This window comes from Vombatus ursinus, unplaced genomic scaffold (assembly GCF_900497805.2).
Source record: "Vombatus ursinus unplaced genomic scaffold, bare-nosed wombat genome assembly UNPS02014768.1, whole genome shotgun sequence".
Lineage (NCBI taxonomy): Eukaryota > Metazoa > Chordata > Mammalia > Diprotodontia > Vombatidae > Vombatus > Vombatus ursinus.
In genome coordinates this window covers 11,706,412-11,730,997 of record NW_020954546.1, presented here as the reverse complement: position 1 = coordinate 11,730,997, position 24,586 = coordinate 11,706,412, and the positions used below count along the sequence as shown (strand labels likewise).

Genomic DNA, 24,586 nt, shown 5'->3' with positions numbered 1-24,586 from the left:
TCACTATAGCAACATCCATAACAGATCAATTTGTTACGATCACTATTTGGTAGAGCGAACTTTACCCCCAAAAGAAAAAAATAAATTAAAAAACTTTAAAAAATTTTTTGAAGACTTAATTTTTTTTTGTCATAGGAATACATAACATCTACAGTATAAGTTAATAAATCTCAAGCTACTGTATAGAAATACAACACTAGCATGCACAATATGGTATCGATAGAGTAATGGAGGAGCAGTCATTTCACTGGAGAAACAGTATCATAGGCAAGTGCATTTCTTAAAAAAAGAAAAAAAAAGAAAAAAAAAGGAAGAGGAAGAAAGATCAATGAAGCTGCTTAAGAATCCAATCCCCGCCCCCACTCGTCCCAGCCTCTGTGTGATCATGGTCTGAAGGGTTTGCTAAAAGCAGCCAGAGCCAAAGCTGAAGTTTAAAAAAAAAAAAAAAATAGGTTTTGTAATTCCAGTAAATTACTTCCAAGTTATACAGGTAGGGACAACACTGCTCACGTCTGAACACGAATTTAAATTACTTTAAAGTAAAATAGAACCACACCCCATCTCCCCCTCATCCAATCTCATCCACTCCATGGCATCTATTCAAAGTATCAGCTGGCAGCATCTGCACAAATCCAGGTTTCTCCTATCTGTTCTTTCAGTAGGGGTCATTTAATTCAGACTTTTCCCTCTAGTTCATGGAAATGAATTTCTAAAGGGAGTCACTGTCAGGGAGACTGTGTGGTGTTACATAGAGAATACATTTATTCTGCGTTAGAAGAATGATTTCTTCTGACTTCACTGGCATTTGGGTCCAGTTTTCATGATTATAAAGTCAATTTTGGTATAAAAATTTAGCAGAAACATTTCTGTCAGTCATTTTGTCATTCAATCAATTACTTATTCCTGCTTAAATGAGAGGACAAAAGCCAAAATATCTGTGACCATAAGACTTTAGACACATTATAGCAGTTTTTACCAAAAAAAAAAAAAATAACTGAACATAACATGTAAGCAACACTGATACATCATGTTTCTAGATTGGCCTCTCCAAAAGAAGAAGGGATTCAAGGCTTACTGGAAACCAACTGGTGGCAAGAGCCCTGCATCTTCCTTCTATCCCAATCAAGGAAAGCTCCATCTCCAGCATTCAGCACAGTGCCTGGCACACAGCAGGTGCTCAATCAATGCTTGGTGACTGACTAAATAAATTAGAAGGGAATGGCAGTCAACCTCCAATTTCCTATGCTTTAATTTTTTAAAAGCTGGAAAAGTCAAAAGAAAAGAAGCCTTTAAGTCAAATAAAAGCAAGTATTATCTGGTCATGATCTGGGTCCAATTTATTTTCTCCCTGCCTAAATAAAAGAACTCGGGTGGGGATGAAGGGAAGAAGTTTCTCTTTTTTCAATGAGGAAGAGAAAGAAAGAATAGGCAGTTCCAGGGCTCCCTAAATTTTATAGGGCCGTGTTCATGTGAACCTCCTCTTCCTCGCTCTTCCATCGTGGATTTCTCTACCAAATGGGCTTCGAGCACCTGACGTTTCCCTCACTCTACCTACCCCAGCCTCTTCCAGTGGCCACCAAGCCTCCACATAATCCAACAGGTGACCGAATGCCACGGGACAAAGGTACAGTGGGAGAGAGTCAAGTGAAAGGGGACTGGCAGTGGAATCCCTGAGGAGGAAGCTGTGGTGTCATCTCGGAAAACACCAACACAGCACGTGACGTACAGACCTGAATTTTCTCTACTTTTTTTTTTTGTGGTGTTTAATCCCTCTCCCCAAACTACTTCTATTAAAGTGTTTTAACTATTTTTGGTGGAGTAAATAGCGGAAAATAAAAAAAAGAACAAAATTCCATCACCACTTGCCAAGCACCTGTTATTTACCCACGAGCCCCAAGACAGGGCATCTCTGCTACTCCTTGGGCGAGCCCTCGGGCCCACGCGGTGGAAAGCAGGACCGGGGAAGAAAAAAACACCAAACACCCAGGCAAATGAGGAGACACGAGAGATGGCTTGATGTCACGTATGGCTGTCATGTAGAATACTGTAAACTGTAACTTAGTGTCAACACTGCAAAGCTAATGGGCGTCTCGGAAGAGTTAACGTGGCCTAAGTCTTAAGGCTAAACGAGCCGCCATACTGAGGGGATTGAAGTGATGCCAGGACGGGTAGCGTGCACCACGGAAGATACACCACTACGACACAGGAACTATACACAGCACCCACAACTCAAGACATGAGCACATGAACATTAAAAAGCAAAAAAACAAAAACCAGAATTCTTACTGGAACCACAGAACTTATTCAAATGAGGGCCAATCCATTCAAGTTGTTTTTTCGTCTTAAACCCTATCACTAGCAATAAGTTAAATCAAAGACAGCTCCACTCGGATTAATCTACAGAACAGTCCATATGCCAGCGTGAAGCTGCCACTCCATACCAGCACAGCCAGCCCGACTTTCCACTAGTGGTATTTTGGCAAAAATGTCAAAGAGGCAATCAAAGATAGGCCGTGGGTTCCTCCCTGGGAAGGTCACCCCCTCCCTTCCCCTCCCCCGCCCGACCCCCCCAACTTGTGGGAAAAAAATAAAGACTGCAGTAGTAGCATCAGCGTGCGGCTGCCAGTCCACCCGGGGTCTTAATTGTTGCCTTCTCCGCCGTCGTCGTCTTGCTGGTCACTGGTCCAGAGCGTTAGGTTGTCCCGGAGGAGCTGCATGATGAGAGTTGAGTCCTTGTAGGAATCCTCATTGAGGGTGTCCAGCTCAGCGATGGCGTCATCAAAGGCGGTCTTGGCCAGGTGGCAGGCCTGTTCTGGAGCATTCTGGATCTCGTAGTAGAAAACGGAGTAGTTGAGAGCCAGGCCCAGCCTGATGGGGTGAGTGGGCTGCATGTGCTCCTTGCTGATCTCATGGGCTTCGCTATAGGCCTTCTCTGAGGACTCCACCACCGTCGCCCTCTTCTCTCCTGTGGCCACTTCAGCCAGGTAGCGGTAATAGTCCCCCTTCATCTTCAGGTAGAAGACTTTACTCTCATACTGAGTCTCGCTGCAGTTCTTGATCAAGTAGTTGTCCAGCAGGCTTAAGACGTCCTGGCAGACCGCCTCCAGTTCCTTCTCTATCTTCTCGCGGTAGGCGCGCACCATCTCTATCTTCTTCTCATTGCCATCGGCAGATGTCTTCTGCTCGATGCTGCTGATGACCCGCCAGGAGGAGCGCCGAGCCCCCACCACATTCTTGTACGCCACAGAGAGGAGGTTTCTTTCTTCGTTGGACAGCGGCTCATTCAGTTCTGTCACCTGTGTTCAGAAAGACAAAAAAGACATGACAGCAAAGGTGACATTAGTAGGGCTTCCAGCCATTTTTAAGTTGTTGTTCAAATTCAAGTAAGACAGCCATTTAACAGAGAGAATCTGCACAGAGGAACAAAGGGAAAGGAGGAAGAGAGGGGTGAGACGCATGAAAACGGGCACAGAACCTCAAAATACCCCATCACCGGAATCCACTGTCAAAATCTGGCACTTTTAACAAGAGGCCTGAATCAAGTAGGCTCTCTGGAGCTCTCATCATTTCCATCTTTGGATGCTGGATCAGAAGTCTAATGCTGATTAAAAATCCAGCCTTCTTCCCATGGGGGAGTGGGGGTAGGGGTGGGGGAGAAATGACACTTTCACCCAGGTAAAGCTCCAAAGAGCAACACATGCAAAAACTGAATTCTGGGGCCAAGATGATGAAGCAAATTTAGATCCAAATTAAGTTTACAGTTCCCTCAAGTCATCTTCTATCTCTCCATAGTGACATTTTAATATTCCAAAAAGTGAGTTAATCACATACACACACCCTACCTAGTACTCAACATGAAGCTGGCTTGGCTCTCTGGCCTCATTCAATAATCGAAGCGCTTTATTACACCACACCAGGTTTTACTAGCACCTAATAACCCCCACACCACTGTTTTATTCTGAATCAGAACCAAGCTGTTTTTTTTCCTTTACGCTGTCATCCAGTTTACAAAATTTTGTGAATAAGTTTTGATAACATCACCTAACATTTACGTAGCACAAAGTTTTCTGTTTTGGGCTACCTTCCTTCAGAATAATGCACAAACTCTTCTGCTATGTGGGTAGAAGCTCCAAAAAACAATGTGGCCACACCCTTCAGAGTCAATCTTACTGCCCACCATTCCCCAGGCTAACTACTTGGAACCTCATCTTCATAGGTACCTCTTTTTACCCTGAGCCTGTGGCCACACTTTAGGGGGAGGAGGACATGTGTGGAATATTGCCCCCAAATGGCATATCCCTGAATGACAACAGCTGAAATGTCTAACCATGTCACCCTCATCACACCTGTGTGAGGCAGGCAGGCATCTCTAGATGAAGACAAAGCACAGAAGAGCTGGTGGCCTATGCAAAGGCACAAAGTCAACAAGAGCAGAATCTGAGTCCTCTGCCCTCAGGCCGTGCTCCTTCCATTATGCAACCCTACCTTAAAATCCAAGTTCTGCCAATCCATCTTAAACTAACTTCTGGTATATCAAAAGCCATTAATTTGCTAGAAATTATGGAAACAGAACATCAAACTAGTTATAATTCTTTAAGATGACAAATCCAAGCTTGGAAAACTATGTTTGCTAAGATCTCATTACAGTCACTACTTTAAACTACATGCTATCTTACAGATATAAGTAAAAATTAGATTAGAAAAGGACCTGGTCCCCCTCTCATCTTATAGAAGGGAAACCCAAAGCCCAGGAGTTCAACGATTTGACCAAGCCCACATAGTATAGTGCTAAAAAAAAACCCTATATTCGAACCCAGCTCCTGTGACCCCAAAGCCCAGTTACTTTTCATTATACCCGGTTTGCTTCATGGCCTTGATTGCCCATTCCAGCATTAAGGAAGCTTTGGTGCTATCATCAGACACGATTCAAGTCATGTGAATAAGAACACGTATTAAGGATTCTCTTCCTTGACACGATTTAAGGGACAGAGCAACACCAGGACGCAAAGATGGATGGGGCTGCTTGTTTCAGGCTGAATCTCCCACCACCACGGAGAACGCCCATACCTCCCACGTGTGGGGAAATCCTCAGAATGTCAAACTCCCTTCCCCCCCTTTGCCACCATCCCACTACCCCCAGGCCACACCTGGACAAACCAAAGCTAGATCAGGATAGTTCTCTCAGAGCGTTAGAAAGCACAGAACAGTGTTTGCTTTTTCTCCCTCCCATCCAGCAGTCAGTCTTGCCACTTCATTGTGCAAACCTGCTCCTGTCTTCCTTCTGACTCCTATCTCTGGACAGCCTCCTAGGCTCTCCACCTTCCGATTTGGCCGAGTATCCCAAAATTAAACTGCCTTCAATATCTTTGCTATGTTGCTCCCCTGTTCAAATCCCTTTAATGACTATTGCCTTCAAAGTAACATCCCTTGGGGCAGCTAGGTGGTGCAGTGGATAGAGCGCAGGCCCTGAAATCAGGAGGACCTGAGTTCAAATTCCGCCCCAGACCAAACACTTGACACTTACTAGCTGTGTGACCCTGGGCAAGTCACTTAACCCCAACTGCCTAAAAAAAAAAAAAAAAACCAAAAAACAAATAACACCCCAACTCTTCAGTTTGTGACTGAAGAGTCTGTGAAGATCACCTGGTCCCACCCTACCAATTCACCCCGATCTCCACTGGCTATCCAACTTGAATCCTCTGGGACGCAATGTTTATACAGTCCCATTCCTACCACTAAGAAGACCTCTGCCATATTTGGGGATGGGGAAGGGAGGGGAGGGGAGGGGCAGAAGGCAATGAGAGTTAACAGCCAATCCATGAAAATGGCATTATTCATGACTGACAGATGAAATTTACTAGTAAAGCAACCCTCTGTTAAACACCACTGTTTAACAATTTTGTTAAACAAGAATAAACAAGTTTATTCAGGCACAAAATATTGCTTAAACTCATACTCAAAGTTGCTTTTAATTTGACAAATTTACTGCAGTATATTCCTAACACTCACGAATGCATTACTTGATCATTTACTATGTAGGTCTGGACAGCACACAGATCACTAAGCACAGCACTCTTGGCTATAATGCAATATCTCTTTCACTGCAACATGAACCTTGGGTGCTCAAGACTACTGAGATGAAGTTCTGGCCCTTTCCCTAAATCATGCTGCCCTTATTTGAAGGGCCAGAAACTATTTAAAGCCCCAATTGCCTCACCACTATATATCATAAGGCCTTCACCAAATAAGGATGTGTTCAGCGGCAGTCAAAAGTGAGCAATCTGTGCTTACAGAAAGAAGTGTGTTTTACTAACTCTGAAGCCTTAAATTGGAACATAACAATGTTATGAAATAGTATTATTACCTTTAGATCTAGTAACTCAGTCACATTTGGAAAATCCACAGAGATTTCTCTGCCAATACAAGTCCAGACACAAGATCCTTTAATGTCTAAAAACTGAACTGTGTCATTTAGCCCTTAAAAAACAAGAGACCTAACAGCTATTAATTTAGGGTGGGATAGTCACCTGAATGGAGGGTACAAAATGTATCTTTTTTGGGGGGGGGAACGACATATTTATGTTTCAAAATGGAATCAACAGAATCAGTTTTAATATAAATAAAGTCAATACAACTTTTGGGTGTATTGCAACAATTCATCAGTGCCTGGGAGTTTAGCAAGAAATGTAAAAAAGTACAAGGTTTTATTCCCCAGGGCTTTCCTGCTAAAAAAAGATTCTAGTTCAAGAATTCACTCAATTGGCTCCAATTCTGAGATACACATGATCCTAGTTCAAATTCAAATTGCACTTAGTGGGTCAAAGGTGCCAAAGAAACAGGGCTGTGAGGAAAGAAGAAGCCCTATCTATTACCACATTGACAATTGAGTAATAAACTGCTCTACCATAATCACACGTGCGCGTGGAAATGGGCAGCAAAGAGAGCAGCTAGGTGGCGCAGTGGATAGAGCACCGGCCCTGAAGTCGGAGGACCTGCGTTCGAATCCGGCCTCAGACTATCTGTGTGACCCTGGGCAAGTCACTTAACCCCAACTGCCTAAAAAAAGAAATAGGCAGCCAAGGTAACTATGTCTTGCTAAGAGCTACCTATTCAAAGAACTTTTGCTGTTTCTGGAAAACACTTTCATTGGCTTTCTCATTTTGTGTTTCAGCCATGTACAGAATACATTATTCCTAAACTTTCCAACTCCTCAGCTGCCAGAGGCTGCATGCATCAAGATTTCTCTTCCCAAGCAGGAGACGCTGCACGCCTAGGAGAAGGGACAAGTAGACTCGTGAGATGCAGAGGCCCCTCTAGCCCATACAGGGCTGGATGCAACAGAGATCCCATGCCCAACAAATATACATCGAGCACTGAATTCTGCTTGGACAGCTCCCAGGCCAAAGGCCAGAGCAAACCCGCCTGCTTCTGAGGAGGCACCTTCAACGTGTGAAAGCTTGTTCTACAGACGGAGCTGAAAACTATCTGTGCAACTCCCACTCACGGTCCCTACTATTGTCCTCTGCTGCCATGCAGGACCTCTATTCTGCCTTACCTAGAGGGCAGTGGCCCTTTAAATATTGGAAGGCAGCTCTTAAGTCTTTCCTAAGCTAACTCACCCCGAGTTGGGTCCTTGAACCAGTCTTTATAAAACATGACTTGTACAGAATTCCCTTATCAAACGCCCTCCAACAAGAGGACAGACTAGAGCAGAGCACTCCAGAGGACTGAGGAGCTAGAACAGCACTAGCTAAAACGATGAATTAGCTTTCAGGGGATGCTATGTCACACTGTTGAGTCATACTGGGCTTGCTGATTAACACCCCTCCAGTCCTCCCCCCATCTGAATAGGCCAGCCACGCCATCTCTCCTAGACTCAGCAACTGATTTTTTTGAACCCAGGCTATCTGGTCATAGCAATTAAGAGCTGAGAACTAAGTTGCAAGAGATTCTACATAGTCTCCTATGAAACTACGTTTCATATTATTGGTTTAAAATTCTGCACTTGTGGTGTTTTAAAGTCACACATTTGAGTTTGTTATCATTGGCACAGACTGGCATGACAGAAATGAACATGGGTCACTGCTGACATGTGCCAAACGGTTATGTATACTCAGCATCTTTGTAGACAGAGAGTAAAGCGAACCTTTTGGAAACTTAGTAATTTGTTCTGTGTGTATTAATTCTAAAGTCGTGCTTTGCAGACCTAAGTAAAGAACAATTCAACAAAGATTTATTTAAGGGCCCACTAGGTGCCAAACCCTAAGTACTAAGGAGATCAAAAGAAATAGAAACACGATTTTATGTTTCTCACAGGAAGCACAACTCAGGGCACATACTAACACTAACGAGGCAGTGTGATACAATAGGAGAGAACAATGGTTTGGGGTTTGAGTTCAGACATTATGACCTTCGTGACTTCAGATGAGTCATTGCCCTTCTCTGGGCCTCAGTTTCCTTCCCTGTAAAATGAAGGGGTTGGATTAGATCAAGGGTCCTTCACCCAGAGCCAGTGACCTGTTAAAAAGCATTTTGATAGCCACAGTCAATCATCGGTTTCCTTTGCAATCTACTGCATTTAAAAACATGATTCTGAGAATGAGTCCAGAGGCTTCACCAGCCTATCATGACACACAAAGAGAGGAAGGAGCTCTGGATGGGAGGGTGTCTGAGGTCCTTCCCAGATAGACACTGATGGATCCCATGGAACCAGGACCGGTACAAAAACGAGCCATCACTGAAGTGGAGGGGGAGGGAGGAGACCCAAGGAAGGCTGCATGAAAAAGATGGCATTCAAGTTGGGCAGGACTTTAAGCAGGAAGAGGTCCAGAGAGGCGGCCATTCCAAGGACAGAGAGAAGCTAAAGGAGGACAGCAGCACCAAGGACCAGAAAGGTAATGGGTCCTCCATCTGGGAGGCCGTCAGAGTCATTTAAGAATCGGACAGCAATTGGACAGGTCGTCGGCTGGGTCTTCTATCTGGGAGGCTATGAGAGTCGCCTAAGAACTGGATGGCAAAGATCTGATCATCACAGAGAAGCTGCTCTGGTCTCCACTCTAGCCTTCCTCCTCACTTCCTTCAAATCTCTTCCCTTTGAGGTGTAGGTTGCAAAAAGAGCCTTTCCCCAGCAGATACTCTGGATACATCTGGTATTTAGCTTTCTATGTACATGTTCTTATTTCTCCACTCCCACCACCCACTGGATAGAACCTAAGCGCCCTGAGGGCAAGGACTATGTTTTTTGTCACGTATCTGCTGTGTCTGGCACCTAATACATTAAATTAATCAGGCAACAGCAGGAAGGATGAATGTGAAATAAGAAGAGGGATCAATTAAGAGGCTGCTGCAATAGTCAAGTTTGGTGAAAATGAGGGCTCTGAATGGGCGGGAGCCATGAGAACAGAAGGATAAATTAGTGTGGCAGGTGACAAATTGTGGAAGAATACAGAGAAACCTCTATCATGAGAAAGCTCTACAAAGGGTCCAAAGATGGCTGACACTGCTGAAATACGGGAGACGCCAAGAGGACGAGGTGTGGGCAGTGAAAGTTCGTGATGGACTCTGAGGAGCAGGAGGGGCGGCTTGCCAGAGATCTACAGGAGAGAGGCTCAGGGCTAGGATGAAGACTCACCCAGAATGGAGAGTAAAAGGAAAACCAGCAGATCCAGACTGCTACATGGAAAAGTCAAGGAAGAATGCGCACCTTCAATACACTTTCACTGGCAATGGGGTTTACTAGAAAGAAAGGGCTCCTGCCCTGGCAAAAGGCTAAGGTACTTCTGGTCTTGCTCTGCCGAGACTTCTGCTACTGTGAGCAGGTCATTTCACTTGGCCTAAGCTTCCCCATGGATCAAGGAGAGGAGGGGGACTATTCCTCATCACTAGGCTAGGGAGCTATTCGTTAGGGGTCTATGAATTTCAGAGATCGCCAGGCTTTGGGAAAGCTGCAAGAAAGCATCAGACAGCTTTATTAAACGGTCAATAACAAGTAAGCAAGCAAGCGTTTCTTCTATAAACTAAATGTCACACCCCTATGCATTAAAAGTATTTTTCAAACGTAAGTAGATACTGTAACACAAATTTCACAGCAGCATTTGGTCATTATGTATTTCTTGAGGTTGAAAGCAAAAGGGGTCCTCATGCTTAAAAAGACTGGGAGGTGATTAAGGTTCCTTCTAGTTGGAAAAGTATTCTTGTTCCTAAGGCTACAAAAAAGAGTCAATGGTTTCATTTTTGTGAATCACTATTGCTAACTCAAAACTATGTGCCACTGGGCTCACATTTCTATTAATGGGTAGAAGAATATATCACTAATAAGACATAAGTAAACACAATTTTTCTTTTATCCTTTCTAGTGAATGAGTGGCAAGGTTTCTTAAAACATCACAAACATGGCAGAGGACAGGAACACTCAATGTCAGAGACACTGTGGAAGGATGGGCACCCGGATGCACTACAGGTAGAAATGTGAATTGGTCTAATTACTGTGGAAAGCAACTTGGAATTATTCTAAGAAAATAACTCAAATGTCTCTACTCTGATGCAGAGGGGTCCCCCCCCCCCACTCCCATGTAAGGCACACAAGAAGCCAATGATAAAAAGAAAGGCCCCAGACAGGGTAAAAGACCCAACAGATACCCACTGACTGGTGAACAGCTAAACAAGCTGAAGTACCTAAATGCAATGGAATATTAGTGGTGAATATGATGACTACAGAAGCATGGGAAGACTTCCATGAACTGATGCAAGTGAAATAAGGAGAAATGGAAAAACAATATACACAATCATCACAATAACACGAATGGACAAGAACAAAACAACTGAAAATGATGACCCGCGTAGGCCCCAAAGAAAAGACACAAGAAGGCAGCCCCCTTTTCTGTAAAGGAAGGGACTCTGGTTATGGAACACTGCATGTGATGTCAGACTTTCTGGATGTGTTGACTGATTTTTGCTGATTGTTCCCCTTCCCCCGTTTCAACCACTTGTTATAGTGGAAAGTTCTCCCGTACAAAGAAGGGAGGCACTCAGAAATGTAGGTGATGAAGAAAAAAAGCTATCAATACCAAATTATTTTAAAAGCAATACAAATAGATATATTACTCCCAGGATCCTAATCATGATGACTAATTTCTACTAACTGTTCATTATAAAGCCCAACCAGTATATCCAGCTTCCAGCATGCCTTTCTTGGGGTCCCCAAGATTGGTGCGGGCAGGGCAGGGACCCAGTTTCCCGACTTCTATTCCAGGGTTCCCTTCATCACACTCACCAACATTGCATACTGTAGTAAATTAAATACTGCAAATCAATATTCTAAGTACTATGTCTACTGGTTGCCTTCCTGTTCTCTGGGAGCTCACGTTTTAAGGAAAATAAAGGAACATCCTTGTCTTACCTATTTGGTCCTTTCTTCAAGTTTTCCTTTTGGAGACCTGTAAAAGAACCTAAGGCTCAGGTAAAATCAATCTGATAGGCAGTTAGAACTAGATGAGAAGTCAGGCTCTACAGGAAGGGGTAGAGACAGTACCAGCAACTGACACTTGTAATCACAATTAGGAGGCCAGAGAACCATCTAGCGATTTTTGATACTTTGTAAAACATCATGCTGCTCCAACCACCGAAAGGAGAAAATAAATAGAAATAAAGTATCTTGACATAAGGAGGTTGGGACAAGATAGTGAAGGTTTCTTTTAGCTCTAAATTCTATCATCAGGAACTAACTGCCCGTGTTTGGAGATCTCCTGCCCAGTTTTACCTTTAGTCTCAACTAAAATTTATTCCTGCTTCCACTTAAAATACACGTTCTAAAAGAGCTGGTTTTCTCCTACCACTGGAGGAAGCTCTCTCTGCCCCCAACAGGGATTCAACGCTTCCATCTGGAGGAACAGAATATCATCGGTGTGAATGTCCTCTGCACTAACTTCTTCATAAAAGTGAGTTGCTGTGCCCCGCCCCCAAGAGAAACGTAACGATTGGGTGAGCAGCACCTTCTTGATAGATGGCGGTCCTTGGATCACCCGAACAATCGGCTGGTGGCCCTGTCTTCGAGCTCTTTGCAACTGGGTAGGCCCAGTCACACTTAGGCTTCTACTGCAGTCACCTTCCTACCACTAGGAGGCATCCATGGAGGACTTGTGGGGCGGATCCCTCCCCACCCCAAGGCGTCATGTTGCTCTTCTATGAGTCCTTCTCCTTTTCAAGCCTGCTCCTAACATTTATCTTCAGCCTGATTTAACTAGGATCCTGCTGGGCTGACCAGAAGCTTTGGTCAAAAAGGTACAATGAGAGCTACTCTATCTCTAACTTGAGGTTCCTATAAAGACCAGGAAAAACCTAGCTACCCTGACCCAGACATGATATGATTAGCAAACAGACTTCAGCTCCTTTCTGGATCATGCCCTCAATTCTAGTGTCCAATCTTTTGGTCCAGATTAGGGTTTTCACAAAGACAATACATCATCTCAAAGGGCATATACCACTAGTTCTTATGACAAAATAAAATCCTGGTGTGAGTAAATATCTGACCATCACAGTACCATAGATCAGGAACTACAAGGGCCCTCCACAGCCATCTTGTCCAACCACATGGGCCTAACCTGCTGCCAAGACCTGTTAATCAACCCTCTGCCCAGTCTCTCCTAATTCAGATCTCTGTCAAAGGTACCTCTTCTTTGGAGGATTCCAACTGCCTCCTGATTGGCCAGTCTCTCCTCCCTCCAGTCCACCTCTGAGACCCAGGGGCCAAAACCATCCACGACTTTACACAGACTCCAGAAGGGCGTTTAACACCCTCTACAGACTGGCTCCAGCCTACCTTCCCTGGCCGATTTCACATCACCTCCCCTGTGTGCCCTCTGCTTCCCCAACCGTGTTGGCCTACTTGGCCTTCTATACCTTTCCTGCTTCTGTGCTTTGCAGTCTGCTGCCCAGCACTGAGAATTCTCTTGTTCCCTCTGCCTCTCTTCATGCTTTTGGGAGCCGACTTCCTCGGAAGCTAGCTTTCCACACCACTTTCCAGCAAAAGCCTCCATCCCTGGGGTTGGCCATGCTCCACCCAAGTGACCCTAAGTGACTGCATAAGTACACTTTTTATTTACTTGGTGTACATACTGTACCGTCCTAAAAGTAGAATATAAGCCCCTTGAAGGCATTTTTGATCAAATGGTGCCCAGCACATGCTAAGCACTTAATAAGTACTTGTTGATTAACTTGCAATCAATATTGCAAGAATGAGATTAAATCATTCATCAAAGAGCACACAGGAAAGTAAAAATGAAGAGGGATTAGAAAACTCACGCTCTAATTAACTTAATCCTTGTCCTTGGGTCAGGGAGAGTGGGGAGGGAAGAGAGAGAAACCAATTCTATGAAAACGTAGGCATTGATTGTAAATGATTATCTAACGTAATATCAGATATTAAAATCAAAATTATATCAGAATTGTCTACTATTACTGAATCATATATATATAGCCATTAATGTGAGAACAAAGGATGTGACCACAAAACAATTATTCAACAGTATAATGACATTTGGCAACATTTTACGTTATGAGAGCACGTACTACGAGAGAAATTTTAAGTACACACCACTGTGTCTAGGGGACCTAGTACTCTCAAAGTTGCACGAATGGAATCTTATTAGACAATTTTCCATGTTTTGTTGCAAACAGAACATATACTAAAATAAAATTCATCAGTTAATACAGCGATGCAACAGCAATTAAGAAGGGTAAGCGTCCACAAAACTATGCACTTGAAGGGAACATTTGTGAGAGTCAAGGAGCATAATAATGGCCAAAGATAGCACATTTGTCTAGAACTGCTTCCCTGCCCTTCTGAAAGATATCGTCTAATAGACTTCTAAAAGAGCTACACATAAGTCATTCATGTGTAAGAGGACTTGAATTTATTTACTCCTCCGGCCCAAGAGCCCTGGTCAATTGTCAACCTAAGAGATGACTGACCGTGAACACACGATAAATAGAAAGTAGTTTAGTAATTCTATAGAGTGGCACTAGTGACTGCTAAGGAAATGAAACAAATTAAAAAGTACCACTGGAAGCCCAAATCAAAATAGTAAAAATAAGTAACTTGTAAGAAGACTCACTGTTGGCTAAAAAGGAACTGGAGAAAACTAGTTTGCTTTTAACCAGGTGGTTTTGTTTAGAAGCATCATGTGGGGCATAAAAGACACATACTCCAGATTATAAAGAGAAATATTGCAAGAACAGTTATGTTATGGAAGATCTGAAAATGTTACACACCATTACACAGGACCAAATATTTGTGCATTTTTTAACTAGTTTGAAGCAGGAACAAGAAACTATTCCTAGGATAAGCTCTTAAACTTTAATCAAAGGCAGGGAAATTATATCACTGGATTAGGGAGAAGGACTTAGGTAGCGAGCTGTCCTCTAAGAAAATCGATTTCTGACCCTGCTTTATGCTTCTTCTCCATTTCCTTCCCCTCTGCCTCCTATTGAATGGAGGCGGCCGTGGAGAATACAAGCAAATACAACCCAAGTGCTGGAAGGTCCTCTGAAGGCAGACTTTGAATGAAATGTACAGCCACATTTGTCTCTTGAAGACTAGCTTAAGTATAGAAGGACTCGTTACCAGAGGCTTGGCTACCAGGCATTTTTTCGGAGGGGAGAACCAAAATTCATTCATTCAAGTTTCTGCAGGGGCACCCAAAAGGGCCGTGACCTGCACTAGAGGTCACAGTCTATCACAGATTCTTAAGTTATTACATTATCGCCCATTTGGTTCATCTGATGGGGTTCACTTGAAAAGTTGAATTCAAGACTATCTTTCCAACTGGAATTAATTCTTTTATCTTTCCCAATAAATGGTTCTACTTTTAAGCTCTATTATTTTTTTTTTACAGTGCTGCCATTCACATCGCAGCTCTAAACACAGGCAGTTAAATGGTGATAAAAAATTATATTCTCCTCATCTCCAAAATCACTGGCACCATCATTAAAAGCAATTAATGACCTGATGAGGATTTAATGATATAAAAAGATAACATGATACTTTTAAAGACATTCAAAAAACTATATAAACAGTATCTATCCAAAAGAGGGAGCCAGTCATTTAACACCTTCTCTTATCTGCACTCCCTGAAATACCATCTTTGTTTTGTGTTCATCAATTTCCATTCAACACTACTTGGGTTTTAAAAAACTAACATCCAAATTGGGCATTAACTGTACAGATAACTTCAGTTTTCGGTCAGCTTCCTTAGACCCACAGGACTAGCCCCTTTTCTGTGAGCAGTCTTATTTTAACTAAGTGATAAATGATTATAAACAGCTATGCTGTTTCTGAAGCCTCCAGAAGCCTTGATCCATATGGAATGATCCAGTTTTTCAGTGCTAAAGCAATGGATCCAAGACTGGCCAAGAAGGAAAATTAGAGCCCACCCAGAAGCAAAACTGGTTTCTTGTTCATAGAGCTCCAGCTTATCCCTTCAGCCCCTTTGGCCTCTCTATGAGAAATGAGGAAAGGCAACCCAAGAGGGATGGACCTCAAAAGATTAGTCACAGCCTCCTCGAGGACCCTGAAGGGGCTGCCCTTGAAAACGAAGGCCCTCCTCTGCTACACCATCACCTGAGGTTAAGAAAGTAACCCCTTACTAATGAGTTTTTAAAGGTGGCCAGTTAGGGGTATACACCCCTTCCCCTCCCTTTTTAAACCATCTCAGCTGCTAAGTAATTGGATGTTCAAGGAAAAAGATTACCATGAAGAGTCCCTCCCTCAACTTTTCATCCTTCTCCAGCCACAGCTGTGGCCTCATCACCACTCTCATCTGCTGGGGATGGAAGGCAGTCAGAGCTTGAAAGGGCCTTAGGGGCCATCTGTTAACATGTGAAGAAAAACCTCCACTAACCAGATACCTCACAAATGGTGCTCCAACGTTTGTTCAAAAACCCCCAGGGAAAAGGAACCCAGTATTCTGAGACAGTCCAATCCATTTTTTGATAGTTCTGCTAGCTTTTCTTTGAAAAACCTAAAATATTCTTCAAGATCCCACCCACCCTTCCCCCCCCATCTCCAAACTTCCTTCTCCACCAATCCTCAAATGAACTCAAGTGGCAACGGCCCACTGCCAGCCTGGTTGCTGTTTTCCCCTCACCAGTGGCCTTCCTAAACCAACCATGGTGCCCTGAATCATACTCTCTCCTCCACACACGGGAGGGGGGAGGATACAGGGGAGAATACAGAAGAGTCTCTATGTTGCCTCATTGTTCCTGGAATTTATCATTTTATTTATATAACCCAAGATTGCATTCGCTTTGTTTGGCTGCTCCCCACTCCCACAGGCTAGAATTAGTTAATCTGACCGATACTGACCTTGCAGTACACTAAAGGGAAGCTAGGTGGTGCTGCATCAGACAGAACACTGGGCCTGTACTGAGGAAGAGTCCCTCCTCCTGAGTTCAAATCCAGCCTCAGACACTGTGACCCTGGGCAAGGCACTCTACCCTGTTTGCCTCAGTTTCCTCATCTGCAAAATGAGCAGGAGAAGGAAATGGCAAACCCCTCCAGTATCTTTGCCAAGAAAACCCCAAATGGAGTCACAGACAGTCAGATTACGACTGAAACGACCCAACAGCAGCTCACTCAAACTCCCAGATCCTGTTCAGACAATACACTGTCTAACCCCATCTTGTACCTGGGGAAATTGGCTGTTTGAACCCAAATGTAAGACTTTACATTTCTCCCTATCTTATCAACCCAATGTCTAAATCGATCAGTGTTTGTGGATCCTGTCATTCCTTCCTGGCTTTATGTTGCCTGTTAAGGACGCAATCTTTATAACTTTATTCGAAGACCTTTATTAGGCCTGTCCTCCTGCCTCCTTTTGCAGTGGGGAGGTTGCAGGCAGAGGAGGGAAGCAAGACAAAGAGCCTTCAGTATGTTTAAAGCAGTAGGAGGGTCTCACTGGTCAAGGGCCTATACAGAAACCCAACATTGGTAGAAACATGCACTAGCTGACTCCAGGCCTGCAGCAGGTAACAGACTACTCTACAGGGCATTACTTCAACACACAACAACATTCTGCTCTCCAAAGCTACTGCTCCCTGGATTTTTTATCCAGACTTTTCCTATTTCCCCCTCTCCTCCACCCTGCCCCAAATTCTCACTTTCCCAATTCTACTAGTGGCTCCCTGCCCTTCCTTGATTTATTCTCATAGACTCCCAAGGACGACCAGCACTGGAACAAACCTATATCAAAGTAGACTGGCAGGGTGTAGCGGGGCTACTTGCAAGCCTGCTGACCCATGCTGGGCCTTCCCTGCTGAGCCAAGAGAATTATTCATTCTCTACCTTTTTGCTGAGATGCTGGATTGCTATAAGGGGGCAGCAGAGACTCAAACCATTCCAGAATTTCTTTCTAGAGCCATGTAGGTCCTGGTCCTACAGGCAGCTTCTTGTTTCCTGGGTCTGGTCCTAGTGACAGCGCCATCATTCCTCTCAAGACAACTCTCACCAAGCACATTTTAGCCCCCATAATTCCTTCCCTCAAGCCCTACGCTAGATCAGGTTTAAAGCCTCCTGCTGCCTTCTCGCTGTCCCACTGCAGCTGCCTTTTCACACTCAGCTGTTTGAAGGGGGGGGAATGCTCTTTAACCGTCCCTCCCCCACTACCAGCTGCCCCCTGTGATCACTGTCACATCCCCAGCCCTGATAACAGTCATACTCATGACAGAATTATTGGAGATGAAATGACAATTCACATCATACTCGGTCCTCTTCCTCAAGCTCAAAGACTGGATCTCTGGAGGACAAAAGGGGAAGACTAATGATGTTTGTTTTGGTGGCATAAATGTAGAAGTGGGAAAAAAAAAAAACTCCTCTTAGCTCCATGAAAAGATCTGCATGTGACATTTGTGCCATTTGCCTACACGTAACCAAAAACCATACCATAGATGAAAGCAATGTTCAATCCAGACAAAGAAAATTCTGCTTATGGCAGAAAAGAACAAGTCTAAAAAAATGGAGAAACCATGCAAGAACCAGCAAGAGACTATTGAAGCTCAACATGATTCCATGACGGGCACAAAATGGTTCATTTCTATTCAAGGAGCAAATATCTCATCATTGTTTGATTGCAAGGGCTTTGACAGCAGAAGGGGGTGGTTGAGACATCAAGTATTTGTACTTTTTTGCACTGAAAACATACTATGAGCTTTGCACCTCTGTTCACAGCCTTAATTTCAGAATGTAATAAAATTACAGAAATCAAAGAAAAAGCCTATGAGGCAACCATTTTGTTATGGGGGGACAGGGTGAAGGCTGAAATGGACCATTTCATCATTGCAGGGGAACGCTTAGTGTGGAAATTCTCATCATTAATGCACATCAGCCAAATAGTCTGTAACAGTCTTAGAGTTGACGGGGTAAGTAACTCCACAGCAGGGTATATGGAAAGGCAGGGTCAGCCTTGGAGTCAAGGAGGTCTGAGTTCAAATCCTACCTGCGACACACACTGGCTTAGGCCACCATGGTAGTTACTCAACCTCTGAGTAACCCAGGCAATTCTTTTTTTATTTTATTTTTAAGACAATTGGGGTTAAGTGACTGCCCAGGGTTACACAGCTACTAAGTGTGTGAGGCCAGATTTGAACTCAGGTCCTTCTGACTCCAGGACTGGTGCTCTACCCATTGCGCCACCTAGCTGCCCCTCCAGGCAATTCTTTAAGACTGTAAGTTACAGAAGAGACAGTGACCTGCATCAACCATGTGTATTTTATTTCCACACTTCAGAGGTACAAGCAGAAAAATAGGATGGTCATCCTGGCCTGCCCTATGGAGAAAACAAGGGGGACGGGAGGAGGGTAAGAATCACTAGTGAGGTGAGATATTTGTACTTTTCATCACAAGGCTGCTAAATGACATTAATTATCTGTTCCTGGAGAAAAAAAACCCCAAGCTGATGGAAACCCAAAGCACTATTCTTTCATGGATCCCCACATCACCAAGTAGTACAGCCTCCATTAAGGTACATTCAAATAGAGCTGGGAAAGAATCACTTCATTAGAGAGAGGGGGAGGAAGAATAAATACATTTTAAATACATTTGAGAAGGCCCCTCTCTCTTCCGCAAACCATTACTTAGTGGGACAGTACACCTAGGCTTGGAGTCAATGTCCAGAGAACTCTTCTGGGTGAGCATCGTGTGATTTTTGGATGCTGGCCGGCATCTTTTAAATAGAAATCTGGCACTTGGCACAGTACCTGGCACACAGTAGGTATTTAATAAAGGTTTGATTGATCTGGAATGCCAAACCAAGCAGAGTCAGGGTATACACTTCCACCTGGCTCAGTGCTTATGATCACCAATACGTTCCTTATTTGCTGTAAGATTTTATTTAGTACATTTCCTCTCTGGGCAATGATAGGGACATCTGTCACCCTACTGGATGTATTCTAAGTAGGGTAGAAAGCTAAAAACTTTTATCCTTTTACATGAGTCCAGAATCTGACTTATTTGGAACTATTTCTAAAGTATAATAGCTAACATTTATAGAGCACTTTAAGAATTACAAAGCACTTCACAAATATCTTCTCTTTTGATCCTCACAACATTCTTGGTAGGTAGGTGGTGTTATCATTAACCCCATTTTACAGATGAGGAAACTGAGGCAAACAGGTTACATGACTTGCCCATGGTCACAGAGCTAGTAATGGTTTGAGGGTGAATTTGAACTCAGGTCCTCCTGACTCTAGGTCCACCATTCTATCCACTGGGCCATTGTGGTGTATCAAAGATACTAAGGCTGAAATATCACTACAATTCTAGGGTCAACTCTAGAGGTGTTCTCTAGGCTAGCTTCATGAAGTTTTACATTTAAGCAGAGGTTCTTTCTGCCCCTGATTCTCTAACTTAATGTTTAAAGGAGATCAGTCGAGTAAGGTCTTAGATTATCAAGGAGAGAGTGACCTTATAGTGACTGACACTTATAGACAGAGCCTCATATACACCTCATATCACTTGACCCTCACAATCAACCCACCTTTGAGGTAGGTACAGGTTTTTTTCTTAATGAGGTCCAGAGAAATTAAAGTGATTTGTAGTCATGGTTCAATTAATCAATTAGTAATTCAATCAATCGACATTTATTAAGCACCTACTAAGTTCCAGGCACTGTGCTAAGTGCAGCTTTCCAAGCCTGCTACCCCATGCTAGCTCTCTTTCCAAGGGGTATACAGAGAAGATCCATCAATGATGGACCTCCATAGGCCCATGAGGGAAGAATTTCCATCACTTGAAATAAGGGTTGGCAGACAGCCACCTCTGAAAAGTCTGCAGAGGTATTATTACTCCATTAGTGATAATGGCTATTGATCTAGCCATCTTGGAATACACATCAGTTAAAAAAAAAAAAAAAAAGCAAATTTAAGATATAATGTAAAGAATCCTAATTACCAATTGTACTGGGGAGGTAATTTCTTTAAAATTAAGGAAATCTCCAAATCCCTTGTGAAATATAAGGGGTTAACACAGAGGTTTTAATTGTCACTCGTAGAGAGGCTCCTTTTCTTTCCCAAGGCAGTTGCAAGTACCAGTAGCCTACTTAGAAATATTAACTTCTTAGCAGGCTATTACAAAACCAAAGTACAAAAATGGTATTGTCTAGAACATGAGAAATAGCAAGGTGCTCTCAAAAAAAAAAAAGCGACATCCACTTAAATTCTACAGGAACAGTTCAGGAAAAAGACATATCAATTCATATCATCCTGAGATATTTCATCATTTTCATTCGAGACACCCATATACAACCACTATTGCTTTAAGTACCTAAAAACTGGGGGCAAGAAAACTGAATTATGTCTGAGGTAGAATGATACCCAACCGTGACAGTTAGTGAGAATAGCCAGTACTACCATGGGGCTCAGAGAGAAAGGTTGGGTAACTCGCCCAAAATAATTGCTAACATTTGTAGAGTGCTTCGCATGCCAAGCAATGTGCTACCAATTTGATCTTTGTAACAACCCTGGGAGGTAGGTGTCATTATTATCCCCATTTTACAGATAAGGAAACTGAGGCAAGAGGTTAACTTGCCCAGGCAATCATGCCATTTCCAGGTTTCCTTTGGGTCTGTTCTATGCTTCCCTTCCCCATCTATAAGCATGCTGACAAGTCCCCCCTGTTTGCTAAAGGTAAGGTTACACAGTCACTATATGTGTCTAAGGCAGAATTTGAACTCGGGACTTCCTGACTCTAGGCCTGGCTCTCTATCCATTGAGCCATCAAGCTGCCACTCACCTCTAAGGAGGTGAGATTTGAACCCTGGTCCTGCTAAGGCTCTTTCTAGGCTGCTGCTGAATCTACTATATACCATGTGAATACTTTTCATAAAAACACTCCCCTTAATTCAAGCCCAAATCCTATGATTTGATTAATGAGTTCTATTAGTACCACAAGGTACAGGTAATAAATCCATCCTTTTTTCAAAGCTTATTTAAAGAGAAATTCATTTGTAGGAGAAATTTAAGTTTTCATTTAAAGCTGATTCTATGTGTACTGTAAGCATGTCATGAAATTTAAATATTAGCTGCTTATCAACTGCTCTTTGTGTTCCACTGTGTGTCATCCTACAGAATGGCGAGATGCGATATAAAAAACAAAGATGATCAGCCCCAACGTACATCTGGAGGTCACTGATTAGTATGTCTAAAAGCACCATGACACTGTAAAAATATTCCGGACAGCAGAACGACCCTTCACCCTGTCACAAATTTCATTTTCTCCATCGGGGTAGATACAATAAAATTTTCAGTCCCCCTCGGCTCCTGTATTATCACATTTCTGCATTACCTTGGCCATGGGCCATTCGAACACTCCCTACCACCTGGGCGCATTGCAGCCTCGGTGCCATTATGTGTGACATCACCGTGTTGCTAAGGCAATGAGTGCGAGGTCATAAGCTTTCCTGCAAAACTGCAAATGAGGAAGAGTTAGAAGGTTCGTAAAGACAGAGCAGACAAGACAAATCCATTTAAGATTAACGCCTGTTAAAATGCTCGGGCTAATATACCACAAAAGAAGAAACAGATTTGAATGAAAGGTTAAAAACCATCAATGGTACCAATGTTATGTTGAAATACAGGCTAGATAGAGCATCCATCCCCAATTGTAACATAATTCTAGCAGGGAGCTCCTTCCCTCATAATACTCTTTTTAAACGTCTAAACATAAAAGGTTTCAGCATGGCCTACTTTAATGATCCAGTTCAACTTACACAGGTGTGACTGAAATCATGAGAAGAGGTGAGGTCGTCCAATTAAGGAGGGCTTATCCTATATACTTGGTTTATTCAGTCATCCAGTTTTAAACTGGTGTATTTTTAATACCTCTGTTATATAACTGTATACATTTGTTATCTATTTGTCAAGGATACCTGAAGAGAGCCTATCAGATATTAGGATAACTGAGGCACCCTAGTCATCCATCAGATCATGCCATTTCCAGGTTCCTTTGGTCCCGTTCCAAACCTGCCTCCCTCCCCCATCCTTGAACATGCTGACATGTTCCCCCTCTGATAAATGTAAGGTGACTGAAAAAATGCTGCAATATAGGCAGGCATCTGTGCACCAGACAGGCTGCGACATTTCAAAATCAGCATTCCCTTTTCATCAGCAGGAGGGGACACTTCAGCCTTTTATTTATTAAAGGGTGAAAAAAAGAGCCCAGACCTGTCTCACGAAACAAATAAAAAACATTCCCCCCTTTAAAGCAACCCCTCCCTCCCTCCACCCAGTCTAGCCTCTCTGCAATATGACAAATGCAGAATCTTCTGGAATGACTTGATACTGCCTCCCACGATCGCTTTGTTTGCAAGATCAGATCAGAGATGAATTTTTTTTTAACTTATTGGGATTTCAATAGATGTATGCCTGCATTTAAAAAAGAAACAGCAAATGTCACAAATCGAACCACTTCACTTGATGCATAACCTTTATTTTAAGGGGAAATAAGGCATGTTTCAATTGACAAGGCTGAGAAAAAAAAAAGAGATACGCTCGAGACAATGAGAAGAAAATGAGAAAATGGTAAAATGCCCCCCAGCCCCCACCCCTCCTCCCCGAAGGCAGGAAGGAGGGAGGGGAAGAAGGTGGGGGCATTTTTAAAGAAGAAACTGAGCAAATAAGAGCCACGCACGGCGATCTCGGAATGATTGGGATTTTTTTTTTTTAACAACCGACCCAGGGGTTCTTCTGCCCCCCACCCCGACCCCCCCATCCTGAATTCCTCTCGGGGGGGGAGGGGGAGGGAGTGGTGGAGGGAACAGAAAGGAGAAAGCAGGCGGCTGGCGAGTGAATGGGAGAGGCGCCGCCCAGACAGACAGAGAAAGAGGAACCTCCGAGAGCGACCGCATGGACGCGGCCCCCCCTCCCCCGCCCCACCCCACCCACTCCGAATGCCCCCAACACTGCAGGGAGGGCACAAAGGGCGACCCCCCCCCCCCAATCTGGCAGCCCAGCAGGGTAAGGGGTGGGGATGGAGGCCTCACGTCAGCCATCCGCTCTATCGCGAGATGAGGCCCGGGGCCCTGTCGCGACATGGCTCTCGGGCCGCCCTGGCACTGTCGCGACAGCGGGAGGGGGCACTCACGTTCTTCATGGCCGCGGCCATGTCGTCGTAGCGCTCCGCCTGCTCGGCCAGCCGGGCTTTCTGCACCAGTTGTTCGCGGTCCACCATCTTCGCGGGGCGGCTCGGGCCGGCTCCTGCGGGGCTGCGGGGCTGAGGGCGGCGGCGGCGGGGAGGGCGCGCGCGGCGAAGGCGGCGGCGGCGGCTCGAGCCCGGGCGGCGGGCCGACCAATCACGTCCGCGGGACGGCAGAGGCTGCTCGGGCTCCGGCTCCTGCTGCTGCTGCTGCTGCTGCTGCTGCTCCTGCTGCTGCTGCCGCTGAGGCTCGTGCTGCAAAGGAGGAACCCGGCGCGAGGCGGCTGCGGCTGCTGCGCGTGCCGCGGGAGAACAACCCCCTCGGGCCACGCCCACGGCCTTGACGTCAGCTCGAGGCCCCGCCCCGCGCCTCCCTTCCCCCTTCTTCCTTGGCCCTCTCCTCGTCCTCCCCCGTCTCCGCCTCGTCGCGAGGACTCCTGGAACGTGTAGTTCTCTTCACCGGGAGCGAGTGCCCCTGGCAACGTCTGGGCTGGTGTGAGGAAGACTACACCTCCCAGGAGGCTTTGCGCGGAAATCCCTCGGTCTTTGAAAGAGGGGAGAGGCCGGGTAGAGCGGAGCTGTTCGCAGCAGGGGACTTACAAGAAGGAGGGAGGGACTTGGGGGAGAGAGCCTGAGCCACAGGGGGCGGGGGTAGGGGGGGCACCTTGGGCGCGCCCCTCTCCCCGGGGTTGTACTCGCAGCCGTGGGGGAGTGGGGGAGGGAGGGCGCGGCGTGCCATGCGTCACCCAGTCGGAATGCTGATTCACTGCCTCTCGAGGCCCCGCCCTCTCCCTCTCTGCGCAGCCCTGCCCTTCCCCCCTCCCTGCCCGGCCCCGCCCGGGCCTGCGCGCCTCCCTCCCTTCCTTCTCCTCCCTCCCTCCTCCCTAGGGGGACGTTGTCCCCCTA

At 44.8% G+C, this 24,586-nt stretch overlaps 1 protein-coding gene across 1 annotated transcript; it reads right to left on the bottom strand.

The window, feature by feature from the left end:
- Positions 1-2,564: 2,564 nt before the first annotated feature.
- On the bottom strand, positions 2,565-23,750 carry YWHAG (tyrosine 3-monooxygenase/tryptophan 5-monooxygenase activation protein gamma). Its single transcript, XM_027861667.1, has 2 exons — positions 23,630-23,750; positions 2,565-3,296 (listed from the first exon to the last, which is right to left on the bottom strand). The coding sequence occupies exons 1-2, from the start codon at positions 23,714-23,716 to the stop codon at positions 2,640-2,642; spliced, it is 744 nt and encodes a 247-aa protein (XP_027717468.1). The 5' UTR covers positions 23,717-23,750; the 3' UTR covers positions 2,565-2,639.
- Positions 23,751-24,586: the final 836 nt, after the last annotated feature.